The sequence below is a fragment of the Amblyomma maculatum genome, chromosome 8, assembly GCF_055883805.1.
Source record: "Amblyomma maculatum isolate TAMU_Amacu chromosome 8, ASM5588380v1, whole genome shotgun sequence".
NCBI lineage: Eukaryota > Metazoa > Arthropoda > Arachnida > Ixodida > Ixodidae > Amblyomma > Amblyomma maculatum.
In genome coordinates, this window is record NC_139351.1 from 70,779,895 (window position 1) to 70,804,889 (window position 24,995).

At 44.6% G+C, this 24,995-nt stretch overlaps 2 protein-coding genes across 2 annotated transcripts in view; one reads left to right on the plus strand and one right to left on the minus strand.

Annotated features, from left to right (window-relative positions):
- Window positions 1-3,719: 3,719 nt before the first annotated feature.
- Window positions 3,720-9,775, minus strand: LOC146181431 (uncharacterized). Its single transcript, XM_084576467.1, has 4 exons — window positions 9,501-9,775; window positions 8,633-8,725; window positions 7,444-7,594; window positions 3,720-4,123 (listed from the first exon to the last, which is right to left on the minus strand). The coding sequence occupies exons 1-4, from the start codon at window positions 9,634-9,636 to the stop codon at window positions 4,075-4,077; spliced, it is 429 nt and encodes a 142-aa protein (XP_084432593.1). The 5' UTR covers window positions 9,637-9,775; the 3' UTR covers window positions 3,720-4,074.
- Window positions 9,776-9,856: 81 nt separating this feature from the next.
- LOC146181432 (transforming growth factor-beta receptor-associated protein 1 homolog) overlaps window positions 9,857-24,995 on the plus strand; it is a 35,678-nt gene continuing 20,539 nt past the window's right edge. Inside the window, exons 1-12 of the mRNA XM_084576466.1 lie at window positions 9,857-10,356; window positions 11,100-11,152; window positions 13,232-13,325; window positions 13,935-14,033; window positions 14,637-14,723; window positions 15,637-15,738; window positions 16,251-16,385; window positions 18,177-18,337; window positions 20,300-20,432; window positions 21,719-21,814; window positions 22,438-22,542; window positions 23,356-23,541. Coding sequence (XP_084432592.1) covers window positions 10,288-10,356; window positions 11,100-11,152; window positions 13,232-13,325; window positions 13,935-14,033; window positions 14,637-14,723; window positions 15,637-15,738; window positions 16,251-16,385; window positions 18,177-18,337; window positions 20,300-20,432; window positions 21,719-21,814; window positions 22,438-22,542; window positions 23,356-23,541 — 1,320 coding nt within the window. The 5' untranslated portion in view covers window positions 9,857-10,287. The remainder of the gene's footprint in view (window positions 10,357-11,099; window positions 11,153-13,231; window positions 13,326-13,934; window positions 14,034-14,636; window positions 14,724-15,636; window positions 15,739-16,250; window positions 16,386-18,176; window positions 18,338-20,299; window positions 20,433-21,718; window positions 21,815-22,437; window positions 22,543-23,355; window positions 23,542-24,995) is intronic.

A 24,995-nucleotide genomic window follows, 5' to 3' on the forward strand; every position in this document is an offset into this window, starting at 1 on the left:
CATTTGTGTCACTGGCTTGTTTGATATAGTTACAACGAAAGGATAATTTTGTTCCCTGTTTGTTTGCCAGCAGAGCAACACATGATACTATAGCCCATGACCCATTGTTACCAACTGGTTTAACTGACTTTTAAGGAGTGCTCTACAAGATCTCGATAATAATTTATGCTTTTGTCCTAGCCAAGTTTGGTGCCGTTTTACCTTACAGGACAGCAAATTGCTCAAGAGAGACAGAATAAAATCAGCTTGATGTGCAAAAAGTTTTATGCTTGATACTAGTCCCAAAAGATTAGGCATAAAACAAAGAACCTATACACACATTATGAAATGGCCACTGTGAATGACATTCACTTGCCACAAAAGATATCAAATTAAGGCCTCAATGGGTGATAAGTTAACATAGCGTTGCAAGAATAACACAGCTCACTCAAGCTGTGTACAAGCAGCAAACTTGCCATGGACTGCAGAGCATGAGGGTGCATATTGCAAAACAAGTGGCTACTCTGACTCTGTGAGAACCAGTGACTGACTGATTGATAGGAAGGGAAAGGCGCAGTGACTGTCTCACTTGTTTTCTGTGGACACCTCAACTGCGTAATTTTGATGGTTGGTTGGTTTGTGGGGTTTGTCCCAAAGCGACTCAGACTATGAGAGACGCCGTAGTGGAGGACTCCGGAAATTTCGACCACCTGGGGTTCTTTAACGTGCACTGACATCGCACAGCACACGGACGCCTTGCTTTTCGCCTCCACCGAACAGCGGCCGCCGAGGCCGGGATTCGATCCCGCGTCCTTGGGAGCAGTGGTCGAGCGCTGTAACCACTGCGCCACCCCGGCGGGGTACGTAATTTTGAGGATGATTAACGTGCGCTGACCATCCCACAGAACACGGACGCCTTTTCGTTTCGCCTCCATCGAAACACAGCCGCCGAGGTCGGGTTCGAACCTGGGTACTCCGGCACAGCGGTCGGGCGTCTTACCACTGCACCACCCGGCGGGGCCTGTGAGAACCAGTGTAACCTCATAAAAGTCAAACAATCTAGCTCATACTCTCGTTCTCAGAAGGCTTCACACTTTCGCATCCATTCCAAATATGGGCATACTATGGCGAGTGAAAGCGGAAAAAGAAAAGAGAGCGGTATGGACTATTATGACAGATACTGTGCCTTTCTTATAAACCAACACACAATGTCAGAGTGGGACTGTATGCAGTTCGGTTCATATGTCCACAGAAAACTATGCGGCCCATGTAATAACAATTGGTTCAGAGGAAGGGAAGGGTGCAGTATCTGTCACGCTTGTTGCTGTGGACACCTGAACCGCACCATAAGGGAAGGGAGGAAGGTGGGAGTGAAAGTGGAAAGAGAGAAAGGGGAGCCTGTGACAGCACACGGACGCCTCTTCCCTTTGAGAGGAGATGCAGCCGCCGAGGTCGGGTTCGAACCCGGGTACTCCGGCGCAGTAATCGGGCGTCTTACCCCTGCACCTCCCCAACGGGGAAAAGCTCTGGTGCCTCCTCAGTATACGAATTAATCTTTCGCCCATGTAGCTCTGGCTACAAAATAATAGATTCACAGGAAAGGAAAGGTGCAGTATCTGTCACACTTGTTCTGTGGACACCTGAACCATATCATTGACGGAGAGGCGTTCCTGCCATCTGCAATCCCACACTTGAACACGCACCAAGGAACACCACATGATAGGCACGATGGAGAATGGTCCAAACACACTTGAAGAAAATGTGACAGATATTGCGCCTTTCCTTTACTGTAAACCAATTACAATTATATGTAGCACTGCAACAAACACTGATAATAGGCAAATGATGAGAGGCAAGTCATGGGAGAGGAAGGGTGGGCTTTTGCCATTGTCCTCTTGAGAAATCTAAGAGACCCACTAAGTTTTCTATCTGTGCAACAAGGGTGATAAAGAAATCTAATATTTCAGTGTACAGTAGCAGTTTGCATCTGTGGCAGCACCTCAGATGACTAGGAACATGTTCTTTTTGTCTCTGTACTACTTCTTTTCACAGCTTTTCCTTATTCTCCATTTTTCTTCTGCTGCACAGCCACTCCATATTTCTGGCAGTGCGCAATATGAACACCCACCATCTGCCTTATTTATGATCAAGCGTTCCACATTGTGCTCCCAGAGTGGTTTGTTTCAAGCAAAAAAAAAAAAAAAAAAAAACGACATTCATTTGTAGGAACTGCCTCGCTTGTTTTCTGTGGACACCTCAACCGCGCCTAAGGGAAGAAAGGTGGGAGTGCAACTGGAAAGAGAGAAAGAGGAGCAGTAGTAGAGGGCTATGGAGCAATTTTGACCACCTGAGAATCTTTAACGTGCGCTGACATCCCTCAGCACACGGACGCCTCTTGGTTTCGCCTCCATCGAAACGCAGCCGCAGAGGTTGGGTTCGAACCCGGGTACTCCGGCACAGTAGTCGGGCGTCAGTGTGCATTGGCCATAAATTCTATATTCTAGCAGAGGAGACAGGGAACCAGGTAGGAGTTAGCATTAAATAATGTCATAAAATAAAGTTGTTTTAAATTAGCGGACAGCTTCATATGATGCACCATAAACATTAGTTTAACACTGAAACCAAGCATTATACAAAATGTGTTAATAAATACTATGTCATAACATAAATGTTTCTTTCACCTTGAAGGTGTTCTGTATGTTATTTGAATGTTTAAAAATCATAACTTTCAAATATCATTATAAATATGTTCACTTCACTCTGTTCATAAAGTAAAGGTGTCCTTTAGTTATAGTACTTTGCAATAGATCTCTTGGACAGTATATGCCATATATTTCATGCACAGCCTTATCAATTTACTTTTCAGTAATAGCTATACAAGCCTCTGTGGCATCCATTTGGAGGAGAGCGAGTTGCATGTATTCATAGTGGTGTGTTGCAGAACTTGAGTCATGCTATCATAGCTGCTTACTAAACACTTCAAGTTGTGTACCTCTATGCTCATACAAGGTTACTTTCCCATATTAGAGGAAGTCGAGTATATGTTGGTACAGCAACTTGCAAGACAGACTGATTAAAAAAAAATGATTCGCACATGCTAACTTACTTGCCCAGAAAGTCTGCCATCACAGATGTGAAGAGCGGTTCCTAGCGGCTTTTCCATCAAAAAAGCCATGTCCAATAGAAATGCATGGGCGAACAGTCAGCACATTAGAGTGCACCACACATATCTCAACAGTCAGCAAGCACCATCAGACAGAACTCACAAGCAGTTCTGCTGCTAGTCTCTTCACTTGAGCTCTTGCTAGTACGGTACAGTCCACTGTTAAAGTGAATGCGCTATAGCGTGACCTATGTGCTTCGCAAAGTGCTGCCACCGGCAACTAGCAACGCTTAGCAAAGTGTAGCAGCCATGAGTTCACATGTTCCCTTCAAAAGTGGACCATACTATATATTCCTACACACAAGCCCAAATTATAGGTGTCTGAAAAATCAGTTGGCTACAATATTGCAATGACACTGGGGGCAAGAAGGGAACAGTATTTTAAACATAAATGGCCACATTTCAAGTGAGTAGTGAGTTCCGGTTTGGCATAGCGATACTCTGGCTACACTGCCATCAAGCTACCTAAGGTACTTGGGAATAACAAGCATGCAGTTAGTCTCGTAGCACTGCTGCTTTTGTTAGAGCAGCATTAAGAAAAGTGAGGTATATAATAGTGCTTTGAAATTTGTCACCATACCACAAACTGAAGAATCGCACACATTTCTCCTGTTGCAAGAATAATTTACTCAAAAAGCAAGCAGCAACGTCAAAGTACATATTTTGTATAGGGAAATCATGCACTCTGTAAAACATTCATTACAACATGGAGTCCTCCCGCAGGCTACAAGACTTGAGTGCCTCATCATACGTCCAAGGCATACCGGAACAAGAGTAAGCAGAAATAGCAAGATCCAACATTGGTAATAGTGCACCGGCATTAACACTCTTCATCGCTGCTGTCAACAGTTCAAGCGACATTTAAAAATTTGAACATATTTACACAATATATAAAAACGTTAAAAATTTTTCTTCTTTCCTCTTCCTAGTCTCTAACTTCCACAAGAAAGGCACACAGCATATTCTTTGTGCTGGTTGTACCTGCATGAAAGAACAAAAAAGAACAGAGTGAGGACAGGGTGGTCAGCAGCTGTGAATACACGGTGAGGAACTTCGTGCTAATGAGAGACAAACACTGGAATATACAGATAGTAATTGCACGGCACTGCTGATTGTAGTGCTAGTGATAGTAGAATCTCGGTGATACGAAATTCAAAGGGAGACGAAAATTTTCGTATCACCCGAAATTTCGTATCACCAAAAAACGAGCAAAATTCGTTTTCAAGCCTTCCAACAGGTACGAAATATTTATTTTCGTTGAAAGAAATCGCGTATATCCTTCTGCACCTTTTTTTCCGCGAGATCTGATAACAGAGAATTTTGAAAACTGAAAAATTGGGCCGCTGTCTTCTCCCGCACAGACTCGGAGGTCACGGCGCGCCGCAGAACATCGATGGCGTGCATCGTTTCTGCTGCCGTCGGCGGTGGGTCATCAACGCTTTGGTCGTCGTCATCTTCGTCACTGCATGGAATGCCAGGCTGTGATGACGTTTCCTCCGCAATATCTTCAACCGTGCGGAGACCACAGGTGGCGAGGTCGTCGTCCGCGGTGACGAAATCGTCGACGCAACAGTCGACGTCAAGTTGATTCCAGACATCGATGGGAATCGGGTCTGGCACTTGCGAGGCAGTAGCCACAGCAGATTTGAAAACCCCACACTTCGCGAAACAATTGGCGATGGTCGTAGGAACGACGCGATCCCAGGCAATTGCAAGAAAATGCACAGCGTCCAGAAGAGTGATCTGGAGATTCGCGTCCTTCCTTTCAATCTTCGCGAGGAGGCGGCGCACCAACAAAGCTTTAAAATGGTGCTTAACATTCCTTATAATCCCAGCATCCAGTGGTTGCAAATGACTTGTTGCGTTCGGGGGCAGGAACACCACCTTAACACTCTGTAGTGTCATTTGTTTTGGATGGGCGGTGCACTGGTCCAGCAGCAAAACTATTTTTCTGTTGTGGCAAGACATCTTGCGGTCGAGGTACGTGACGAATTCCATAAACAAAGAAGACGTCATCCATGCTTTTTTGTTCGCCTTGTAGACGCAGGGCAATCGACCGGCTGCCTTAAAGCATCGGGGCTTTTGATATTTGCCAATGACTGTCAGCGGCATCTTTTCCGATCCGTCGGCGTTGCAACAAAACAAAACTGTGATACGTTGTTTGCTCTTTTGTCCGCCCCGGCAGGCATCGCCTTTAAAGCACAAACTTTTTTCGGGCTGGAGATTGTAAAACAGCCCTGCTTCATCTACATTAAAAACATCACGTGCCTCATATCCCGCTATGTAAGACGGCAGTGTGGTTGTCATCCAGTCTTCCACAGCGGAGGCGTCGACCTTTTTTCCTTCGCCACAAACGGTCTTGTATGAAAGATTATGACGCACCTTGAACCGGTGAATCCATCCACCGGAGGCCTGAAAATCATCAATTCCAAGTGTGAGTGCGATGTCCGCTGCCTTCTCACGAAGCACTTTTCCGTCGATGTTGACGCCGGCCGCCGTGACCTCTCTGAACCACGTTAGAAGAACCTCTTCCAACTTCACATGGTGGGCAGTTTTGGCTTCTTTAGAATTCATCGCGAAGTGCTGCACATTCTGCATAATTTGGTCGCGCTGACCAACGATCGTTGACAACGTTGACAGCGGCAGGCCTAGCTCCTTGGCCATGTCAGTGCGCCTTTTCTTGGGCTCTTTGTCCACCTTATTTAAAATTTCCAATTTGTCTTTAAAGGTCAGCGCCTTTCTCTTCCGTGACATTGTAGTATGATGTATCTTTTCGCGTTGCTGAGATGATCACAAAACGACGCGCTATCAACGCGTTGTCAGCCTCAACAAACGAGAACACGAAGCAACGTGTTGCCGCTGCAGCGGGGACTCCGGAAATCGGAAGAGCGTGGCCTGCGGGGCGGCGGAGAAATGTGGAGAGGGCCGCAAGGCCGTGCGCACAACACCAGTAGCAGAAAGCAACAACGAGATAAAAAAAAAAAATGCGGGGGGGAGGGGAGAGAAAGAGAGAGCGGGAGGGGGGGGGGGGGGGGGGCAAGATATCGCTGCCTTCTTCGCCAACTTCGCTGCTGCCGCGGGTTGCCAAGCCGGTTTTTTCCTCGCTGTATTTTTTTTTTTTCTTCTTTCGCGCGCGTGTGCGTGATCCGTGCTATCAGTGCTGCGCCGCTGCGCACGCTTTTCTCGCTGTGCGTGTGTGCGTGGGCCTCGACCGGTCGTGATACTGAAGTTCGTATCACCCGTAGCGAAAAGAAAAAGTGTTCGGAACATCCGATTTTTTGCCCACTGAACGCAATGCAATTCGGCCGGGGAATTTTATGAATTCGTATCACACCGAATTTCGTATCAGCCGAGTTCGTATCACCGAGATTCTACTAGTTACTATTTAGTTAACAGCGTACAATCAGAACGTAAAAATTGTCAAGCAGTTATAGGAATACTTTACAGCACCAACACACTTGCTTTCATCTGACCAGGACTTTCAAAGTACACATACTGTCAACTATGGAAAACTTGCTTTAATACAGATTCAGACAAAAGCATGATCAATTGCACACACTCAGTCATGGAGTTGCTTGCACAAAAAAAAATTTGGATGGGCACAAATGGCTTTGAGAAGCAGAAAAGTATTACAGCCAAAAGGCTTCTTTGCTAGCACCTGTAACATGTATAACTTTTATCGAGATAAGGATAGGAAATGGCAACATTTCACAAATGTTGTGGTATCAACATTTTTCCACCAGTTCATAAAAGCTACTGCTGAATGCACTCCAGAAACTGCAAGTATATTACATGAAAAGCACTCCTTTGAGGTTGTTGATTCAGTTACTCCCCAGATTCTTTTTCTTAAAGCTTTATGAACTGAACCTCCATGACCTTACACCGTAGATGCCTTGATGTTATCACAGAAGACTGTAGCAGCACACATACATTCAAAGGAATCGCCTAGGACACTATTAATGTATGCTGTCGTAGCATGAGCATCACATTTGATGTGACAGCTATGGGATGCTAAGCGGAAGCCTCGACCAGTCGGTGGTCCATGATAAACACGCAAACAAACAAACAAACAAACAGCGCAGAAAGAGCCGTAAGCATGAGAAAGCTGTAGTACGGCATGGTACTACAAACTCTCCTTCTCTTGTTTCTTTTACTGTTTTTACACTGATGACAGACTCGACCTGCAAACTTTATGAGGTTGAGGTCTCCCTGCACAATGAACACAATGCAGTGTGCACCCCCTCCCCCCTCCAAAAAAAAAAAAAAAAAGAAAAGAAAACCTGTTTGAACAGCACACTCACTTCAGCACAGAGCAGAGGGGGCAGAACACCTTCTCACAAGACACACAGGGCCGTGTACAGTCCTCGCATGATGACCGGTCACAGAAAGAACATGCCGATACAGCCACACACTTCCGATGGCACGACACGCAAGGCTTGGACTGCAAGTTTGCTGAAATAAAGATGAGGAGAGCAAGTGAGGAACATGAAACATAGATCACAATGGCTAAAGGGAAAAGCACAAAGCAAACTTACTGCATTATTTCAATGAAAAAGCTGAGAATTATTATTTCAAGTAGTTAACTCTAGGGACCTTTTGTGGAGAAGTGATCAAACTTACTAAGAGAAGGCGGCACAGAAACAGCAGTTTCCCACAATGTCAACAATGGCGAGGTATTACAAATGTGATAAATACCAAACAAAACCAGTGCAACCAAATCATGACAGCAAGACATACACAGGAAATGTGTTTTTTGGCTTGCTGTGGTTTATGGGGTTTGATGTCCCTGGCAACTACGAAAGAGGCTGTAGTGGAGGGCTTGGAAAATTTCGACTATGTGGGGTTCTTTAATGTGCACTGACATCATACAGAACATGGGCACCTTGCTCTTGGCCTCCATTGAAAGATGTGCCTTATATGTCCTCTTTAGATTGCGCTGGTTTCATTTTTCTTGCAATGAACAAACACCAAAATTGAAATTTTTATGTGATACACATAATGTTACATGGAATTCAAAGACCTATAATAGCAAGAGCACAGAGCAAGCTAGTGCATGTTTTGGGGCAATTTAGATAAAACTATGCATGTCTAGCATATATATAACACCAGTGTGAACAGGTGTCATGTAAATCAACATGTGAGAGTTATTACAAGCTCAATGATCATGCTAATAAGCAGACAAATCTGCTATTACTAAGATGAACAAAATAGTGTTTATAAAGTGCTGAAGATCTCAGCTGTCCTAACCTGGAAACAAAAATGTGAACAAGGACACAAACAAGACCTTTTGATCAGAAAGCAACCTTGCAGAAAAACTGGCTTACAGGATTATTAAAGTTATCGGTAGAAACTTTCACAAGCATCATCAAACTAAATTTAATGAACTTTACATGTGTCCATCTAAAGCACCAGAGATGCGGTAAAGAAATATTTCAGGAAAAGTACCAAAGACATGCGTTCATCAATAACACCAGTATTCTGTACACTTACTCGGGGTGGTACCGTTCACTTGTCCTCCCCTGTCTGGTTTCAGTGTCCCATTGTGTTGGTTCGAGCCAGAGTAGAGCATTTTTAAGGTTTTAGCTGTAAGGAAGGACAAAGTTGCACAGGGAGCATTCCAATCTATTTCTGAGCTTCTACAGCGAGCAAAGGTCTCTATGTCATCGCGGAAGCAATTGACACCACGACCTCAGCAACTGTTACTCTGATAATATGTGCATAATAACAAAAATGCCGCACGTTGTCTTTACACCCAAAGTTTCGAACAAATACTATAAAAGAAACCTGCATTTATGTTCAATGTGTCGCGCAAGCCCAGAATTCAGATTTACTCTCATTTGTTCCTCCACGGCGGCCGCTTTTCGATGGAGACGAAATGCAAGGCGCCGGTGTGCAGTACGATGTTAGTGCACGAGGTGGTCGAAATTTCCGGAGCTCTCCACTACGGCGTCTTTCGTAGCTTGAGTCGCTTTGGAACTTTAAACCTCATAAACAGAACAACGATTTCTTTCAGCCAATCTGGGAGCTCTACAATTCCTTTCTCACCACTGAGCTCTCTGGTGGAGCGGTCAGATCAACACTTTCAGAGAGCTCATGCTTTGGAGATAACCAAATTAGGCTAAAATATTACGCAGTTGACTGTCAGTGAGATACGCAGAGTAAAAGCGTTTGGCGGACACATGACCAAAAACACCCCGTAGTTTCACAGCTAAATGAGCAGCAGGCACAAGCTAGACGCACCACATTTCGTGAGCATAAAAACGCAGATATGGCGTCACTGTTCACGTTCAAAATTGATATGCGCCGGTTTGACGCACACATTCAGCGTGCTCTGTCCCGACTGTAGACATCGACTCACAGTGCACTGCCGACATCCGCGTTTGGCAATTCTTGTCCGCCTCTTTCTCTGAAACATAAAACTTGCACTGCACGGGGACGTCGTTGGAGAACGGGTTCGCCCTTTTCATCGCCAGGACAGGCCTATGGTGATACATTCGCACACAAGTATTGAACCAAATTAGCCAAGAACAATGTCCATTAACCAAGTCGCCGCACCGATCCCCGAACTGCCCGTACACCGTGCTAACCGTGCACCTGCTTTCCCGCTCTTTGCTCAGTTGGATCTTGTCTTCGAGTCGACTTCAGACAGAACGAAGGTCGCATTCGAAGTCGGATTACGTTGGCTTGGCGTGAAGCCGCGAAGCCGTCCACGGGAAGCCGCATGGTGGCCGGCCTGAAACCAAACCAAACAATCTCGCCCCGAATCCTGTATGCGGTCGGTGTTCGCCCCCATCTCCCGTGCATGAGCACGTCAAGTAGTCGATGCTCATAGCACCGGCCAGCACAAGCAGTACTCCGCACCGCTGAACGGCCGATTTGGTGGCCGCTAGTGCATGTGGAGATCGCTGCGGTGGTTTCGAGCCAGCGCCACACTAAACGAGCTGACAGCGGCTTCGGCGGGGAGGAAAGAGGGTGGATCCACCCGTCGTCTCCGCAGCACTGCTACATGATCGCGGCTATGTAATGTTGCGGCGACATTTGATCGGTTCGCTCAGAACTTCGGAGTCATAGTGACCCTGTGATCTGAATGAAGACAAGTGTGGCAAAGTCGCCGCGATGAACTTTCGTCCGTCACTGTCTTCAGGATGAGTCTGAAGGCCTTCGACTTGGTTCCGCTGAGCGAGCGCGTATCGACGGGCGCTTCTATAACCGAGGTATTAAACACACGCCGGCCGGCATTTTCGAACCACCAACTCTTTGTAACTTTAATGGAACTGTTCTATTAGGTGCGCTTTCACGGGCGGGATGTGGTGATTAATAGCATATTTTGCATTCCCAGGCGGGCTACGTGTCTGCATGTGCAGCGTTTAAAAGCAGTCATTTCTTATCATAGAAATAGCAGGTTTATTATCTACTGTGTCACTTCTATCATGACATGACTATGTATGGAGGGTAATTTAACGTTGTGTTATTTGTGCGATGTTACTGTAGTTTCAGAGAGTGTTCGCATGTTGAGGCAAGGCCTGTTAATGATCTTTAGTGCGCAGCAGACAGGGAACTTTTTTGTGCTGCTACAGTGGCAAAGGAAGTAGGACTTTTCTCTGGAACTGCGCTTGTACGTAAGGGCTGTAGCGCTCAGATGCAAGCATTCTGATTTACACAAGTGAACTATGATCATACTAAAATTTTTCTGCTTTGCAACACACTGTGTGCTAACTGTTTACACAGTGCATATAGTGATGCTCAAGTTTAAAATATTTAGGGTGTCAAGCACGTAAGCCGGATAATCACCTGTTGTTATACTGCATAGTTACTAACAGGTATAAATGTGTAGTTTTGTGGTTCTTGTCTAGTCTACTTTCTTTGAATTATGAAACGCGCAAAACATGTTGCAGAGGATTCCCTCACTGTTCTATGCAAATCAACTGCACCAATTCCCCCTTTTCTCTTTTAACAGATCACGTGTTTAGAATGCAGTGGAAGGACGCTTTATGTTGGCACAGCTGATGGGTAAGTAGAGCTATCCTGGCGGTCGTCAATTTGTGCGTATGATTAGAAAGACCTGTGCTCCTGGCAGCTTTGAAGTAAACTTGGTAGCAAGGGGAAGCACGTATCCACCATCAAACCATGTGATGGGGCTTCCTCTTGCACTTTCTGCATTCCTGTTTGTGGCTGAAGCACTGAAAATAGGAAGTTGGGGAAGCTTGTAGCTGGGGAAATATGGATTTCACATGGAGCTTTTGAATTGCCTGTAAACAGTTTGTTACTTTTTTAGTTGCACTAGAATGGACCTTAGTAAAAGGATGTGGGACATTGAAAGCTTGCTGCAGCTTCCTGACCTGTCGTAAGGAAGCATTGTAAAGCCTGTGCTGAAATAATTTAGAGGAATGTGAAATGGAGTGGATGCCTTTGAAACATATAACAGGGTAAAAAGGAAAGCAGTGCTGATCTCTTAGTTGAAATCCACAAGTTCTATAGCCCTATGCTTTCTGCAAGACTATAAAAAATTTTGACGAGCAACAACTGTTCTGTTAGTAGCATGGAATTCAGCCAAGATAACCAAAATAGTATAATTTACCCAGAAGTTTGCATTGACATAATAGCCTAATAGGTAGCTACGGAGACAATTCATTAATACTGGAATCAATTTCTGCTTACAAACAACTAGCTCCACAGTTACTGCTTCCATGTTTTTGTTCCCATATCAACAGTGCATAGAAGTTGTTCATAGTGGCTAAGCTTTATCATCTTTTTTGGGCAGAAAGTGAGTTTACCCATTACAGTGGTTTTGGCACTTTGATAGAAACAAATTGTAAGAGCACTTGTATGCTGAAATTTCAGTACAAGTTAATAATTATCCCCGGATGGTTTAAATTAAACCAGTACCTGCATCATGGCAGGAGTTCTCAGTATCCTCAGCATTAGGAGAGACCCACCAGATTTAAAAGAGAGCCAAGGAGCCCTCCATGTCTTCCACCTCCTCTTGCCTGACAATATCTGTAAACACATCGCCACTGAATAAACAAAAGAAAAATCCCCAAATATAATGACTGGCTTTATAGGGAAGTTTGCTGTAAGCAATTACAGTGTAATTATTGTCAAAATAAGGAAGTTGAAGAAAATGCGAGGATGTTCAGAGAATCAAAAGCATGACTTGGAACCCTAGGATTCTACGGCACTCAGTTTGAGAGACCCTGCACTATGGTATGTCTCACAAACCACTTGTTGCTATGGCATTTGCTGAACTTTGCATTTCATCTTGATGGCTGTTTATGCTTGCATTTCACACAGTATTGATGGCTTGTATTTAACTGACTTCAGAGAATAGCGGAAGCCTGTAAGACTAAGTATACAGTAGGCCAGTTTCAAGGAAGACTTGTGCACTTCTGTGAATTTCCATCTTGTCCAAGCAATTTTGTGTGGCACATTTTTTTATACTGAAAAAAAAATGCAATCGTTGCGGTTCCCGTGGGGTATACCACTTTTGCTCACGGGTGTACACATCTTGTTTTCTTCGCTGCCTAAACTAGCACTAGCTGCTGTCTTGCTAGTAGGCTCTTATGATAAATCAAGTTTTGTGAGGGGCTGGTATGTTAATAGACAGGTTTATCTCATGCCGAAGTGACCTGCTGTGAGCACACGAGGACTTCCTCAGAAGGCCAGGTGGTACTTGCCACTCTTCTTGAACCTGTGTCTGCAGTACTGAATAAATAAGTAAAAAATGGAATAGAGGGGTAGCAGCTCCAAAAACAGCTGTGGCTGTAAAAATTGCTTCACAACTGCAATGTTCAGAAATATGGAATGGATTGCCTCTGCCGCCATATTTTTTCTCAAGAGTGCCAAAGCCATGGCATGTGCAGAAGGTTGTGGATTCCTTCCTAATTGCTGCTTGATATGTCGACTCGAGAAGCCTTGATCATGAGGTATGCTTGCCGAAACTGCACTGCCATTTTAATCTGCATGTTACTTCACTTTTGACTCTGGCTGTATAGTTATTTGCTGGCCAGAATGCTAACGGTGGTCACGTTGTCATATTAGACCATCATCTTCATCATCATTGTGTATGTGTATCTCCTTCCATGTCTGCAGCTTCCTCATCCAGTATGACTTGGAGGACCACAGCTGGTGCGATGGCCGACGAACAGTTGCTGCCCGCAAGGCCAGGCAGAAGTACATTGGCACGGTGAGAGATCGCAGGCTATCACATTGTATCAAAAGGATCAGGTCATTAGACACCTTTAGCATACAGTGTTACTGTTATTGCAGTAATAGAAGTCCGTACACAGCCAGTGCACAGGTGCAGATTGACGTGAAGGTGCCAGGTATCCGGCAGCTGTGTGCGCACTGGTGGCTTGTGGGCTCCTGGTACATCGGTAATGGTAACTGTATACTAAATGCATGTAAAGACAAAATACAGAAGCAGCTTTTTTTTGTGTGCTAACTTCTCTGCAGGGCATAGGAGCGGCGGCGAGAAGCATTCAAAATTTAAAGTGTGCTAACATATGAGCAGCCTGTTCCTTCGCTTCTTTACCGTGCCCACTCTGCAACGTGTCGCAGTTGAGTGTAAGAGTTAAATTCAAATGTATGCACATTATAGTACTTCATCTTCACTTATTTGTCTTGGCAGAAGCGATTTTTCTTTTCAGTCCTCTGTATCTGGAGGGGTAATCCACTTGATAAACCATGGAAAATTAGGCATCCGCCCTCATTTCTTGTGCTGAAAGTGCACTTTTATTGCACATTTTCTTCGGTTTCATTATTATTATAAGAGCATCTTCTTTCCATCTTGCAGAAAAAGCCGGTCCGGACGTTGAAGGCGATGTCAGCACTGGAGAGACTCCTCTGCTTGAGCGATGGCAACTTCATGTGCCTTAACATGGTCGACCTCGATGTGAGTCCTCTCTGCACGACAGTGCCGGATTACTTACAGAAGTTTTGCTGACGCTGCGACCTTTCTATGGCTGGTCATACAAGAATGCTACAGTAGTAGCATGTTGTGTTACTACAGGGCAGTGTCGTTTACAATTTTCCAACCATGGCTGTCAGATTCTAGCCATGGAAAACGACGAAAATGTCCTTATGCTCTGTTTATAGTTAGTAGTGCAAAGCCTAAGTGGATGGAAGTTAAACCAGAGTTTTTCCATTCAGCTTGGTTCATGATGTAAATGTAGCTTCAATAGAAGTCTTCTAATGAGGGGATTTTATTATTATGATTACGATTCTGAAATATCACTACTTTCTGTGTGTTGCTACGCATTGTATTGTAGCACATTCAGCTTCATTATTTCGTATCACCTAATGATGAACATGCAGCGTGAAATCATGTTGAGTAGAAAGCTGGCTTTGTTATTCATTTTTAATGAACTTTTGCATTTTTTGCTTGTGGCATACTAGCACTTTCACTTGTGGCATTAAACAGGTTCGGTACTGCATGCAGGTAAGCGCACATAGCATATTCGTCACTAATGCACATGCTTTGACTGCCGTCTTGCAGATCCTCGCCCCTTTGTCCAAGTTGAAAGGCATCTCTGCATTTTGTGTCAACGAGAACCCCACCCGTCACGACCCTTTCTGCGTTCAGGTGCGCAACCTTTACTGAGGATGATGCATGATTTGTTTTTGGGTGCTGGGCATAGTTATCTTACTGGGCTTTACTGTGGTGTGCCGGCCTTTGACTGTACAGTAAGTATGGTCTTCTTGCAATTCTGGAGGCTGAGCAGTTGTTGCAAGTTGATTGTGCATTTTATTAAATTTTTGTTTTATTTTGTGCAGCAATTTGCTGCTTTTGGGAGATTTCGTTTTTTGCACCTTGGAACTGCTGGGACGGAAATGGGAGTGGCACCAAATATCATTCCCTGCAGTTTAATTGGTGGCCTAGCAAACTATGTTGTCATTTAGGAAACACATTACCGGGCTAAACTAGCTTATGATTTAGTTAAAACACTTGACAAGAGCCATCTGTTATTCTTTCCCTTTTGGCCATTGGGGTTGGCTTGAAGCGGTGCCAAAAACTATATTGCGCTTCTGCCACTAACTAAATCTCATGACATATGGGTGAGGCATTAGGGAGGGTATGCACAAGCTCGTTTCCATGCCCTCTGGATTCCAGACTGGCCTGGCCAGCATTCTGTTATGCCACCTGGTGAATGCTGACATCTTTGGCTTCAGCGTACGATGTGATGCTGGCAGGGAACGCTGTTTACCCAAACAACTGTCTCTGTAAAACTTTAAAAAAAAATAAATACAAGCAGAGTTTTGACTTCACTCATAACAACTGCACATAGCTGCGGACATAATTAGGTTATGACACATAGGTGGGAGACGGTCTTTTGAGTCACCACCTGTCGTACAGCACAGTCTAAGTGCGGAAAGCACAAGGTGGCAGTAAGCATTATACATTTCTGGAGCCAAATGATGGCCTGAGTTTTGGTTTATGTTTCTGTCCACTTGGGAAGTGCTGTGGGGTGTGCAATTGGGGCGCTTCTCTGGTGCAGGTGTGTGCAGCCAAGCGGAAACAGCTGCAACTCTATGCTGTCACAGAGAGCAAGGTGACCCACCAGGGCGACATCTCCTTATCCGAGCATCCCCTGGCATTGGTGAGGGCACTTGGCAATTCACCTTTCGTGAATTTTTGTTTTTTCTCCGTGACTGATATTCACCCATTATACGAGAACCCTATGATGATTTTATGCTGACGAAGTTGCTGTTCTTTACGCGTGAATGGCCACCCAGCTATTGTCAGCATCTGGGCTAGAGCTAGAGGAGAGCTTCCCTTAGAGCACAATTTACCTAGGGCTACAAAGCTTTTTCTTCTGCCCATGAATGCATGGCTTCATAGAAGGCAAACGGACATCCCAACTTGTATTCTTCAAAAGAACTCTCAGGTATTATAGGAATCTTGCAGTCTGGTAGTTCAATAACAGTCCAGAATGAAAAAGCTTAGTTTTTACATTGAAATCATAGTTTGTTTTTTCATCTTGTCAGTGTTGAATTTTTAGGGAAAAAAGAAACAAGAGGGTCAGAGAGAGAAGAGATACCATTCAGCTGAGTGCAGTCCTCGAAAGTTCATACAACCCTCTTGGTAAAGTCCAACTGTTTTTATTTGCAGGCCATGGATGGAGACTACATTTGTGTTGCGACCTCGACACAGTACCTGGTCGCTTGCTGCAGTACGGGCCACATTCAGAACCTGGTGCCCTACGAGAGTGAGCTGACCGTACCGTTCATCAAGCGGATTTCCAAGGTCAGGCTTGCTACTCAGTCAACGCTTGTTTTCTGATAGTTTCAAAAGTTATCAGGAAACAAAGAATAGGCAGTTTGTTTTTTTCTGTTTCTGTACTGGATTTTTTATTACTTTTGAATCAGTGTGCAAAGAAATGCACATCATTACTTAACACAGGCTAGTTACCTTAGATATTCAAGTGTCTCACAAAACATCGATGCTTTGCGATGTCTTGCAGATGCTAAGCATTCAGCATAATTGAAATTTGCGTGCAGGGCAGGACACAACATGAGCAACCCTACTACCAACTAACGTCCCATTGCACATGGAAAGATACACAAGAAAAACAAAGCACATCAACCAAGCGCATGCCTACCCCTGTACTATGTGTGAATTTCAGTTATGCTGTACAAGAACCGACTAGCCTACCTTCAAGCCTTGAGGCTAAGCATTGTTTTTTAGAGAGATACAAAAAGCTCGTGAAAGAGCCTTTGATCCTCAATTATGTGCACTGCTACATGAAAACACTTGCTGAGATTATGCTGCATCCATAAGTTGACTTTGTCAGCAATTTGGAGCATTTGTCCAGTGCATTGAAGATGTAAGTACTGTTTGGTGGCGGGGCAGAAACATTGAGCTACTGGCGCAGTACTTGGCACATATACCGAGGGCTAAGAAAATGCTGAGAAACTCGCGCTACTAGACAGCACATTGAAGACCCAATACATTATTCATGTAGTAGTAGTGAAAGGAACTGGAAAAGTTACATCTTTGCTGCCTTAATTGCAGCCTCTCATTCTGGTTCTGATCTTTTCATTCCTGATGCTCCGATTCACACATGCTCATTCTATGCAACCTGTAATGTGAGCCCTCCCCTCGAATGTGACGCTTTTCTTGTGTTAATCAAGGCTCATGGGAAGCCTGAATGGTGAGGTGTAGGGGAGTATTGTGATCACGAGGAGTAAATTGTGCAACTAACACAGACCGTGATTGGTCCTAAGAAATTTCGCTACCAACCTGTGCTACAGGTCCCAGGTTAACACCGACAAGATGGCCAACCATGATGCTTGAACAAATGCTAGAGTACACGGTTCGTTGCTTGAGCCTGACAAAATGCGTTTCATACTGTCCGTCCATGAAACCAGCACTTTTGGCTGCCACAGCTCTTCAAGCAAGAGCTGTGTCGTCTTGCTTTGTGAAATTGTGATGTTTGGAAAAGCCCACTAGCAGAATTTTGCCTGTCTTCACTGCTTAAAATCAGGTTTGCATTAGTTTGTGCAAGGACTAGTTTTGGGGATGTGCACGAAACGGGGAAATGACATGCTGAACTAAAGCGTACATTATTGGTTAGTCTGGGGAAAGTGCCCGTAGCAGCGTTGAGGCTTTGCATCTCACCGTAAAGGGGGAAAGAGGGAAGGTGCCTCCAAGGAAGGTTCTGAGCTTCGTGGAGTTTGGAAATGTCCAAGAGAGCCTCATTTGAGAGCTGAGCCGATATTTCTTGTTTCTTGGTTTCTCTGCCAAGAAACAAACAATGACAATGTGCCATTGTGAAGCTGCAACTTTTGCCAGTAATAATTGTGCCTTTTTTTGTTTTTTTGCTGCGCAAGGATCACTGTAACCGTAAAGAGCCAAACAGTGAATCTTAACAAACAACAAATAATTCAATGTAGCTTTTATCAATGTCCCTCTTAGCCACAGCTAACTCTAGTTTCTACTCAGTTGCTTGACATCAATCAGCTTCACTATGCTGTGATTAGCTTGTGTGTAGGATGTACGCGAGACACCTGTGGTTTGTCCGCCTTGGAATCCCAGGATGAGTTTCTCCTCAATGGGCCCAGCGACTTGGGCATCTTTGCAACGAGCTCGGGCGTGTCCCAGCGCCCACCGCTGCCGTGGGGAGCGAATGTCTCTGCGGTTGCCTACGGTCACCCATATGTGGTCTGCCTCTCCGAGGACTACGTCACAGTCTACAGGTGAACCTTGCAGAGTTGGTGGTGGTTCAACAAGTCTTCGTGATTTGGGAGCATTCTTTTTAAAAACACATGGAAACATTCATACGAAAACAGGGAAGAAAGCAAAGAAAAAAAAGAGAGAGAGAAAAGAAACATGGTGCACATAGGCTCTCTCAAGCATCTCAACATTTCCGACAAGTAACCAGACAGTTACACAACTGCTTTTTTCTGAAGCAGCCTAGTGTTGCAGTCATCCACACATGTACTACATGTTTTGTGCATTGCATACTATCATAGGTGCTTCAGAATTTGTGATGTAGTCTTGATAATGCAACGTTTCTGCAGCTGCACTTTTACTGTGAGCCAGGGGCGTAGCCAGGGGGGATGTTTCAATGTCAAAACACCCCCAAAATTTTCAGCGCTTTGCATTTTCCTTGCTGCATCCCCCTCTTTGTAGGTTTTTTACTGCTGGCGTATAACCCTCCCCCCCCCCCCCCCCCCCCTCCCCCAATAAATTTTTCTGGCAACACCACTGCTTTGAGTGGCACTGAGATGTCCAGTGATGCGTGGGTGAGGAATAATCCTTCATTATGTGTCATTGGAATTCATCTGTTCTGAGGCCTCGTCTCGTGGTATGTACTGTGCCTTTTGTGGGAGTTGTGCTTTTGAGATATGGATGGCGGTTAAGAGTAGAACGCCTAGTGTCAGTAAGGCTCACCTAAGACGCAACTCTGGGATGCAACATTTTGATTGCTGGGAGCCCCTTTTCTTCACCACAGCAAACTATTTTCCTAGCAAACTCAATTCGTGGCCAGGAACAATGCAGTGCTTTACAAGCATTACTAGGAAAACACTCATACGAGCATTGAAAGGCCAGGTTAACTAATGAAAATCACAAGTACTTCCACGAAATGCTGCAAACAACCTAATGCAAGCCTCATCTGAACTGAGGCCACAGAAATGGCACACTTAAAAGACAATTTGTGTCAGAATACAGTATGTTTCGTGATTACAAGATTTAGTGGAAGTAATCAGTAATGACAGAAAAACCTACAGTAGAGGTTTTAGACTATAGTTTCCTCGATAAAATTAAGCAGTGGTTCAGAAAAAGAATGGCTTAAGCACAGATATAAATGCAGAAGCATGAATTAGCACTCATTTGCTATGTTTTGCTTCATTTAGCTCTCTTTTGACACATCCTGCCACGTTTAGCAAATTATTTAATGTGTGCTTTATGCTTATCAGAATGAAGGAGGCCTAATTGAGGTCTCTAGTGCAGTTTTCTCAAAAGAGATGATTACGATCAAGACGATGACAGCACACGAAGAAACTGGCTACAGAGATGGCACTGTGGTCTAGCACAATGGCCATCAAAACTGATCTGTCTGCCCCGGCTTGTGCTTAAATCCAATAGCTGCATTTCTTTTTATTTGTTTGCCGCTGCTCGAAGGAGGCTTCAGAGCCACACTCACAAAGTCCAAGAATGCCGGTAGTAATGATTCTGCATTAAAGCAGCAAATCTGCCCTCTAAGTTATTCTCATTTCTGTAAGAGTGCTCTTACGTTGAGAAGTGAGTGAGTGAGGGAAGAGACCGTTAGGCCAGTTTAGCCTGGGATGGCATCAGAATAGGTATTCATTCACCCATTCTTACCATGACAGGGAACCCCACTGCAGTAGCTCAGTGGTTAGGGCGCTCGACTGCTAATCGCAAGGACACCGGTTCGATCCCATCCATGGCAGGTATGTAGTGTGCAGTAATGAGAGTGCACGTTGAAGAATCCCTGGTTGATCGAAATTTTCTTCAGCCCTCCACTGCAGTATCCCTCATAGGCAACGGACGCAGCTTTGGGATGTTAAGCCATGCAAAACAAAACGAACCGAACCACTCTTACCAGTGATGCATGTGGCTGACTGCTCTGTGCTTGACTGTTGCTGATCTTTTTTTTTTCTCTCTCTCTGTTTTTTCGTTAATTTCCATTGCAGCATCTTTGACCAGCAGCCCAAGCAGCGGGTGCCCTTTGTGAATGGCACCTTCCTGGACAACTTTGAGGGCAAGTTACTCCTGGCTGGCCGGGACACCCTGTTCATGCTGCAGCCCGTTCCATGGGAGGCACAGGTGATGAGTGGCTCCTCTCCGTAATGGGCACTCACTGCTCTACTGCCCGGCAGGGCCTTAATGTATTTGGGCCCAGTTTTTTAAACCTTGCATCGTGTGTAACAGCGAACCTGGATGCCCACAGGTCATGGTCCTGTGTTGAAGATGTGCACCATACAACCTTCTCCTGAATTTGCTTAGTTTGTGTGAGGCATTACTACTCACTTACACTTCGAAACATTTGTATAGCTGTATAGACCACTGCATGCTTGTGTCGTTAATGTAGTCAGAGCCCTGTGCTTGACATTGCCCTCGCACTTTAGCTTATCACAATAAGGCATAATTTGTACTGAAGGATTGTCACTGTTAGGCAACAAGAAAGGTAATCCTTGCTGTGCTACAGGTAAGCATAGTAGCACCGCTGACAAAGATTAACATTGTTGCGAGCATGACTTTATATTGTTGAATTGCCAATGGTACAACAGGATCATGTGCTCTACTCCCGCCAAATAAGTGTGGTTAGTGTCACTTCACATCTGACCTCCACTTGGAGTATCTCTTGCCATCCATTGTCTTGAGGGCCCTGCCGTTGTGGTGCAGGGGTTAGGGCACTCGACTACGGTGCCCAAGGATGTGGGATCGAATCCCGGCCACGACGGCCTGCTTTTCAATGGAGGCAAAAAGCTAGGCACCCGTCTGCTGTGCGATTTCAGTGCACGTTCAAGAACCCCAGGTGGTTTTCGGAACCCTCCACTACGGTGTCTGTCATAGCTCCGCAATTCCAAGACTATTGTCTATGTACACTTTCATCACACAGACAAAACGAAGTGATATCCTTCAACAAATGTTTATTATTAAGCTCTGATTTCTCACAGTTCTTATGAGATATTTCTGAAGATTATTGTATACACTATATGAAACAGAGCGCATTTGTGAAAAGGGTCTTTTATGCCTATTGCATTTATTATTTTAAGCTTTTGGCATTAATATGTGGCCACTCTAGTAAATGCAGAGTGGTCGCGTTGGATGCCATGAAGAAAAAAATTAATCAAAGGGGTAGAAGTCAAGTAAAATTATTACTACTGTGAGAAAGGGGAGACTGATGGAAGTTCATTTTTACAAATAATGAGACGCTTTATAAGTAACTGAAAATCTGAGTGCTCGGTGTGCTTAATATGATATTCTTGAGGTTGAGGTTTTGATCGTGCGGTTCTTTTGCCGCAAAGGCTAAACTTCAGCTCACTAGGGACCCAATGTAATTGCAAGGCAGTTGTAACCCGTGCGGTAATGGCTTTGTGCTTTTGCAGGTCCAAGCACTGCTGGCTGACGAGAAAGTGACTGAGGCACTGGAGCTGGCCAGGCACTCCAACAAGACGGGCCTTTCACACGAACAAAACAAAGAGGTACGACAACCACTGGGCTTTCTTAATCATTTTTTCTTGCTAGTCAAATCGCTTCAGAGGACCAATAACATGTCTTGAAAAGCTTTGACATCCTCACTAGTCACTCTGTCACAAGTTCATGGGTCCCTGGTTCCTCCAGTGGGGCTCCAAAAAAAGTTGCAGGAAAAATGTGATGTGCACAATGTTTTCTTGAAGATGAAGTAGGGATGACGTAGCTGAAGAATAAAATGCTGAGAGGTACTCCTGGCATTTCATCAGGCCATCATTTTTATATGCGTCCCACTCTTAACTGTTCACTGGGTACTCCCTGCACTGTAAAATTTCACTTCTAACTCGCCGAGTTCATCTTAACTTGCAGTTTGATTGCGCTTGTGCCTTGTTCCCACAAACATCGTATGCATTAAACATGCTCTATATTCTATTTTCTGGGAAAAAGTAGCTTTTCGTGCAGCCCTTATGCCCAAGTCCATATTGAGAAAGTTCTCCTAGTCTTATTTCAAAGCGCTGCATATAATTATCAGTGCAGGCACGTCTACAAGATGTAACAACTACTTTGAGGTAGTTTAAAACCATTAAGGGAAAAAAAGGTGATGAAAGCATGTGTGTCTCTCGTGTGGTTTCAGGTGCTGCAGAGGATACATCTCCAGGCGGGTTTCATTGAGTTCTCCAACCTGCAGTTTGCCGAGGCGGAAGAGCTGTTCCAGGAGGGTGGCTTGGATGTCAGAGAGGTGAGTCGCTGTTTCACGTTGCAGCAAATTTCAGACTTTGTTGTGATTCTGCATTTTATCATGCCCACAGAAGGGAGAGAAGGGGGTTGCTGGTAATGCACACTGTATATAGGTTACAATCATTGGGGCAAACAGCTATGCAGTTTATATGAGTACTGTTAAGTCAGAGGGTTTAATGAGGGCTTTTGTCAGGCATCTGCTTTTCTTTATCTCTTTTTAAATCAAGGACCACAAGTGCTTCTGTTGAGCAGTGCTTTCCTGTTCAGCTGTGTTTTTTTCCCACAAGCATGTTTACATGCATTCTGCCTTTGTTAAGGTAGCTGCTGAAGGAGTAACCATGTCTTCCTCATCTTTTAAGCATTTTGTCCGCTTTTATTTTGCGGAGGTTACACAGAGGTTATGCAGAAAGGAAAGCCTCCACAACTGCCTCACTTAAGTTGGACACCTGAACCTTGCTTGGAAGTAATGGGATGAGGGGGTCACAGTTTGGTGCAGACATTGGTGGACAGTCCATTGACACTTTTGTAGAAGCAGGTAGCTCTTGCACTGCATTTTTATGCGAGTGCGCACGAGTACATTAAAAATGCAGTGATAATGGGTGCGTTTTTCTAGCAATTTTCTAGTAATGTTATTGATGTTGTTTCTTCATTAGTCTTCACCTTGCATTGGGGAGCACACCATAGCAATCAGTCTGTTTTTCGTTTTCCCGCAAGTCTTTTAGAAAAATGGTTACCGAAGGTGATTGCTACGTGTGAGTGCATCGTCCATTAACCCTGTGCAGTGATTGTGGCCAATGTTTGGCACTCATTCCAGCTCATCAACCTGTACCCCGACCTACTGGCAGCGTCATCTACATTCACGAGGTCCTCTCCCAAACTGCACGACATCGACGATGTAGTGCAGATGTGCAATGGTGATCAAGACAAGGTGGCCAGGTGCCAGCAGTTTCTTGCATCCTACTTAGAAACCTCGAGGCAGCTTTTCTCCGACAGCAGAATGGTGAGTAAAGCCCAGTGTCCACCCACGTACATCCTTTGTCAGGACTACCCAGCCCATTTGACATGTTGGTTATTCAGCAGCAGCCTTGTAGGCTCATGCTTACACATTGTTAGTGTCATTGGTGCTGCAACAGACCATTTTCAACATGTTGAATTGATTGATCAAAATGGAGTGGCATCGTTTATGTTGTCATGAGAAATGAGCCGTGCTGATTGGCCAGACTGCCAGTCACTGATTGACCCAAATGCTAGGACATCGTTCTGTTCCATATGGATGGATTGATAAGGCAGCAGTGCATATCCATGTATTTAGTACTCAGAGCTGCTAAATACTCCGACTGGCTTCGTCATTTTTCACCATCACAGCGGTCATTGCAATCGCCACATGGACTGCGCAGTCACTCAGTTTCTCTCTCTCTCTCTCCTACCTGCCACGTTGGTTACTACTAGTGGCCTCTCTAAAAATGCGGCTGCAACTAAAATGTTGAAAGATTGTGTAACGATTTCAGTTTCCGAGAAGTAGGTTGTACAGTAACGTTCCCGTGCTTCCTTCAATGACGTGTTAGTTCTGTGCATGGTTTTAATGAGAATAATTTTTGCATGTTTCCTCCTTCAGCTGAAGCTGTTTTTTTTTTAGTTTGTTCTGTCCTGCCTATTGCATAGGGATTATGGTGATTAACTCTAGCTCTCATTGCCAGATTTAAAAAAAGTTGTGCTGAACTGACATTGAGGTGATGTCCCATTCTCCCCTACTGGTGACACGCAGGGACGTGCTGTGCATCTTGCTGCCTCAGACTATCAGTTAATTTTAATAAGCATCACTGTATCTGTATCCTAGCTTCTCTGAATTTAGCTTTGCAGCACAATTTAATTTTGGCATAATTTATTTCATGCAGTTGCTGTCTTTCTCTTTCCTCTTTCATCATCTTTATTAAGCGAGTTACTTTGCTATGTTCACAGATTTCTGTCCACAGATGTCCGCAAAATCGTGTCCGCAGCAGTTTCGGGTAATTGAGAAGTGTGGTAGAGGTTAATGAGTTGTGTCAATCAATAGAGGCTGACGTAATGTTGCTGTAGAAAAAATAATTAGGTCAATAAGTTAATTAGGTAATCAATTAGGATAAGTTTGTTCACAGGAAAGGAAAGGTGCAGTATCTGCCACACTTGTTCTGTGCACACCTGAACCGTGCTGAAAGGGAAGGGAGGAAGGTGGAAGTGAAAGCGGAAAGAGAGAAACGGGTGCGGTAGTGGATATGATGTCAAGAATGTGACGTCACGTAACCGAAAGTAGAGCCACAAAAAGGGCATAGGAAGGGACTGGCGTGCAATTTGAAAGTATCAAAGACTAAAAGGGGTAAACAAGAAGTGAATTAATGGGAGGTAGAGGATGTGCATCTCGCAACCGGAAGTAGAGCCGAAAAAGGGCATTGGAAGGGATCGGCGTGCAATTTGAAA